General features: G+C 41.8%; 1 protein-coding gene across 2 annotated transcripts in view; it reads left to right on the top strand.

Moving 5' to 3' along the window:
* The first annotated feature begins 257 nt into the window (after window positions 1-257).
* Window positions 258-6000, top strand: part of WASHC4 (WASH complex subunit 4) — a 55422-nt gene continuing 49679 nt past the window's right edge. For both annotated transcript variants that reach the window (XM_065408027.1, XM_065408035.1), the window contains exons 1-2: window positions 258-331; window positions 5396-5535. In XM_065408027.1, coding sequence (XP_065264099.1) covers window positions 271-331; window positions 5396-5535 — 201 coding nt within the window. In that variant the 5' untranslated portion in view covers window positions 258-270. The remainder of the gene's footprint in view (window positions 332-5395; window positions 5536-6000) is intronic.

Here is a 6000-nt window from a genome sequence, read left to right as displayed (position 1 = left end):
GTTGCGCGGCTCCTGGCGGGGCTGTTGCGGGACCTTTCCCTGGTACCGCGGTCTCCGGCCGAGCTGTGGCGGTGGCGGCTGCTGCAGTTCCCGCGGCTGCCCCAGGAGGGGGCGCTGCTGCGGCGGCCGTTCCGGGCCGTGCCCGGGCTCCTCTGGCGGCTCCAGCCCTGCGGCCGCCGCACGCCCGCCCGCCTCGCCGCACTCCATTTCCCGGCGTGCAGCGCGCGCGCGCTGCCGGAAGTCCCGTGTCGGAGCCCGGGCGCTGCTGCCATGGCGCTGGAGACCCTCTCCCCGGACTGGGACTTCGACCGCTTCGACGACGGCTCCCAGAGTAAGCGGGGGGCGGGAGCCGGGCCCCGGGCCCCTCCCGTCAGCAGCGGGGCGCGGGCAGGAGCCAAAGGGCCAGCGCGCGGTGGGGGACGGTCGCACCCGGTGCCCCAGCGCCTCCCTGGCGCGCGCGCGCCCTGCCCTGCCGGCGGGGCCGGGGAACGAGCGACCGGCCCAGCCCTGGGCCTCTCCCCTGGGGGGCAGCGCGCCCCTGGCGCCGCCCTGCCCAGAGCCGGTCGGGGGCTCAGTGTCACTGTCCGGCTGCCTGGGTTGAGGGTGGGGTTGCGATCGTAGCAAGGTCACCACCTCCAGCCCCCTGCGCTGCGGCAGGGCCAGGTAACCTGTCAGAGCCCATCGCTGGCTGGCGTCTGCCCCACCTGTTCCTACAAACCGCCAGCGATGGGGATTCCACCGCCTCCCTGGGAAGCCTGTTCCAGAGCTTCGCTTCTCTCACAGTCGGAAAGTTTTTCCTGGTATGTAACCTGGATCTCCCTTGCTGCAGTGTAAGGCAATTTACTCCTTATCTTGGCTTCAGTTGCTATGGAGAGCAATTGATCAACTTCCTCTGAACAACATCCCTTAACGTATTTTAAAATTATCAGGTCCCCCCTCAGTGGTCTATTTTTCAAGATTAAACATGACCTTTCCTCATAGGTCAGGTTTTTTAAACCTTTTATCATTTTTGTTGCTCTGGTCTGGACGCTCCGATTTGTCTGCATCTTTCCTAAACTGTGGCACCCAGAATTAGACACAGTCCTCCAGCTGAGGCCTCACCAGTCCTGAGTAAAGCAAGACAAGTAGCTCCTTTGTGTTACATACCACACTCCTGATAATACCTCTCAGAATATTAGCTTTCTTCATAATTGCATCACATTGTTGACTCATATTCAATTTGTGGTTCAAAGGTTCATCTTTCTTTTGTTTCTCCTCCCTCCACAGGCCCCCATTTGAGAGGTTTTAGCAAATATCCCAAACACTGAGGTGGGAATCAAACATGGGGAGACACTGATTTTTGTCTGGTGTATTTGCATGAATTGGGGATTTTTCCTGCTGAAACAGTGAAGCTTCTTTCATTGCAGTTGCTGTCTTGATTAGCTGGATAAGTCATGCTGGAATAAATTAGTTCCATGATGTGTTTTTGCTGTGGCTCAAAGGGAACTAAGTAGGGCATTCGCTTGCAATTTCACTTCAACTTTTTTTAAAATGATGCTTAACTCTTTGTCAGCCTGCTTGTGTGCCTGTCAAAAATCCATTCTTTCTCTGTCCTTGTAGACAACTTACTTTCTAAACAGAGAGTGCATGTGTTGTAAAATGAACGGTCAAGCTGAATTAATTACACCAGTTATTACTGAGCAAATATGTCTGTTATGAGCTGCTGTTTCACATAGACAGTATAAGTTTCCCAAGTGGTTGTCTGTTCATGCCACATTTATTTTATTTACTTTCAATGAAAACTGACTTGACTTATTTATGATTTCTAACAATTGTATGCACCGAAAAAGGAAAGTTTAAAGTATAGCTTTTCATAAAATGGTGCCTAATCATTGCTTCCCAGACATTAGCAGGTGTGTGGAGCTGAGAACCTCTGACATGAGGTACTTCTTTCACACCAGCTTGATAGAGGACAAGCAGCTTACTTCTCAATGAGCAAAGCGATAGGAAAACAAAATGGGTATGCCTGTTTTTAAAAGGAAGTTTCTTGTATTCCAAGTAAGCTGGATAAAAATCCACAATATGAAAGATTTTTTTTAAAGTTAGTCTCATTTAACTTTACAACTAAATCTTATATCTAACTATTAAGTATTACAATTGTTTAAACAGAGGAAAGGGGGGGACCAAATCAGTCTGGTGTAGAATCATAGACTCATAGAAGTATAGGACTGGAAGGGACCTCGAGAGGTCTTCTAGTCCAGTCCTCTGCACTCAAGGCAGGACTAAATATTATCTAGACCATCCCTGACAGGTGTTTGTCTAACCTGCTCTTAATGTTGCATTAATGTCACATATATAACTAGGCTTGGCAGAATTCAGCTTTTATTTTCTTACAATTTTGACAGATAATATTGATGTTTAAACACAGAAACAGAAAAAGTGATTAAAAATAAATTTTCACTGTTGCAGGAAATTGTGGGAGGGTTAGACAACAATTATATAATGACAGTAGATGTTGAGATTCAAAAGGTTAAGGCTGGTTAACCATTAAAATAGAAATTGTCAACATCACATGTCAAAATAAACAACGTAAATATTCTTATATCAGATCTAAGAAGTTCTCAAGAAGAATTCTTTTTACTTGGCCTATCTGTGAATTTTGATTATCGATGGAAATACTGTTTGTTGGTTTGTGTGTGTACGGTGAAATTCAGGTTTACCAACATATTACCAATAAAAATCTAATCTTTCCATGCCTATATATAACAATGCAGTTATCATTAATGAATCCTCATGGGATGATGTATACCCAGTATAGAAGTACTGTCTGTCTTATTAAAGAATATTAATACAATTAGAGTCAAGTATCAGAGGGGTAGCCGTGTTAGTCTGGATCTGTAAAAAGCAACAGAGAGTCCTGTGGCACCTTTAAGACTAACAGATGTATTGGAGCATAAGCTTTCGTGGGTGAATGCCCACTTCGCTCCAATACATCTGCTAGTCTTAAAGGTGCCAATGGACTCTCTGTTGCTTAATACAATTAGAGAAATTTTATAATCTTCACTGTTGAGTAAGGTTTTGCATTCTCCAAATCTTAGTGGTTTCATTTTTAATGGCTGAGAGGAAATTGAATCAATCAAATCTGAGTACAGTTTATAAAGTGTTGTCTCTGCACTGACTTCCTATCCTTCTGTATAATATCTACATTGTCTGAAGTAGGATTTTTGTTCATTGCATGGAAATGACAAAATAAGATTTACTGCGTTCTCTGCTGTACTGCCAATTAATTTCTCAAATGAGTGAACTTGTCCAAGTGAAGAAAATATTATCTTTGCACCTATATGAGAGGCTACAAACAAAAGCTGCCTTATTACTTCAAACTCTTTCTATAACTGGCTGGCAAACAGCTTCTACCAGTTTAATGGTTGAACATATCTCTAAATTTGGCAGCCAACGACAGGTACTTCTAAATTATTCTAGCCTGGATGTTGGCGTGATTGAGAGATGATTAGTAGATACCATTGTAACACATCAATTGCTTCAGGGGCTAAGCATCTAGCCTGGCATTTTAACTTTTGCCCTTTGGGTGATTACCTTCACAATCATAAGAGCTGGAAATGTTTATATTCAGTTAAAGCTTACATTCTATAGAAATGAATGGGTATCTGCCCCACTACCACGAAGTGGCAAGCTTCCTACTTGCCTCTTGTGAATGAATTTTTTCAAATACTGAGGTAGCTACAGAATTCCTTCTGTATCCAATTGAATCTGCTCTGGTCCTGATCCTGAACACATCTATTTATGTGCTTAAATTTATTCTCATTAGTAGCCTCATTGAAATCAATGAGACTGCTTGTATGCTTAATGTTTTTGTGTGTGTGTTTGCTGCATCAGAGCTTATATTTTTGTCCACTTAATTGTTTTTTATGGGGACAAGATAGAACAGCTATTTTTCTATTCTACAGGAGGCTGCACATCAGTGGTGGAACAGTATAAACGGTGTTAACACCAATTACAAAGTATTTTCTCTGCACTGGCTCCCAGGGGGAAAAAAAATTACTGCACACATTTTACCCACAGCAATGAATAACTAGCAAAACTGATTCCTTCAGACATATTAGGTCCTCATATGGCACTGTGCATTTGACTGTAGATGGCACTGTGCATTTTGATGGATATCTGTTAAGCTTGCATAGCATTATACAAAGTTGTTGCCATCTGTACGTTAATCCGTTTGCTATGATGCGGTGTGTACATTTAATTGTAAGCATTAACCACAATCTCAGTTTTGCTTTTGCTGTTATTACAATGGATCATTGGCTCTATTTGAATCGATGCCTTACTGTTTTTAACAGTTAGTGAGAGTTGCATGTTGATTTTTTTTTTTATTGGTATATGTATTTGTGTGGTGGGAGTCGGGGCATAAACTACTACAGACAGAAAAAAGGTGGGTATAGTCAAATAAGTTTGAGAACCACTGATCTAGGCTGTAAACAATTTGGGACAAGCATTCCATTTCTTTGGGGCATTTTAACTACAGTAGAACCTTAGAGTTATGAACACCAGAGTTATGAACTGAGCAGTCAACCACGCACTTTATTTGGAGCCAGAAGTATGCAGTCAGGCAGCAGCACTTATAAAGATCAGTGACCTGCATACTTAATTTACCATCTAACACAAATATTCTTGATATTTGCCCAATGGAATGTTGCTTGAATATATCACCACTTTTGGCAGTGAGTGGGCTGCCATGCTTCATTTGGCCATCTAATTTCTGAGTGGTGGTAGAGCAGAATGCTCTGACAGAGGGAGAGTTAGCTTGAAGATGGTTAGAATTTTGGGTGGTGACTTAAGACAACGTAATCCTGCAATCAAAGTAGGAGGTAGTGGTAGGAACAGCTATTTTTAATGCAGTTACCAGTGAGTTCTAAGAAGTGATAAGACACTCATTGCCTCAAGGGTATAATATTACCATAGATGTTTGGCTAGGGATCTCTCTTTCAACTAATGTGCAATATTAAGTTTAAGATGTCATAATTTGTGTTGTCTATATATGCTATCTACTTGGTATCTTCATGTTGTAAAGTTGACATCTCTGGTAATTTAGCTTGTTTAAGGTCAGTCTTGAAAATACGCATAAACTAAAAAATGACGTAACTGTTTTGCTGCTCCTGGCAAATAACATAACTTCCCTTTAAATTGATATGTTTGAGTTTATAAACCAAGGGAAAAACTTGCATTTTCTTGGTGTCAGCCTTGTTAACTGAAAGTGATTTCAGGAGACAATGTTGTAAACTAAATAACGGATTAAACTAGATCTTACTTTAAATAATCTGTAGGATATTGCAGTTCAGTGAGTGTCCTGTAAAATACTTTAACTTTGTGATACTACATAAATATTACTATTTACTCTTAGAAATTCATGCTGAAGTACAGTTGAAGAATTATGGGAAATTTCTTGAGGAATATACTTCTCAGCTGAGGAGAATAGAAGATGCATTGGATGACTCAGTTGGAGATGTTTGGGACTTCAATCTCGATCCTATAGCATTAAAGGTCTGTATATATTTAATGCATATTGGAATTATCTATGTCTTCTACAAATTAGAATAATGCATTTCAGAGGAATTCAGTTGTGATTTTACTAATGAAATTCTGGAATGATCAGATTTATTGGGCAAACGTTTTCGTATTCAATCAATACAGAACTGTCAAATTAAATGGAGAAATGTGATTGTCCAATAGCTTATAGTTCTGTTACCAAGCATCTATGAAAAGCCTTCAGAGATGGAGCTCTCATTTCAGAATACAGTACTTATTCTCTCCTGGGCTGCATGAGAACCATAAGGCTGAAGCTGTTGGTATCATGGTGTGCCAATCTGGAAGCCAAAAAATCTCTCGCTTGCAAATGAGTTGTATAGTTGGAAGAGAGTTTGAAGGTATTGCAAGGTCTCTGCTGTTGAACTCTACTAGTCAGATTTCTGAGCTGCATTTATGAGAGAGTAGAGTCACCCTGAGCAT

This window comes from Emys orbicularis, chromosome 1 (genome assembly GCF_028017835.1).
Source record: "Emys orbicularis isolate rEmyOrb1 chromosome 1, rEmyOrb1.hap1, whole genome shotgun sequence".
Taxonomy (NCBI): Eukaryota; Metazoa; Chordata; order Testudines; family Emydidae; genus Emys; species Emys orbicularis.
Note: the sequence above shows the minus strand (reverse complement) of the source record. Positions and strands in the feature narration are given on the sequence as shown.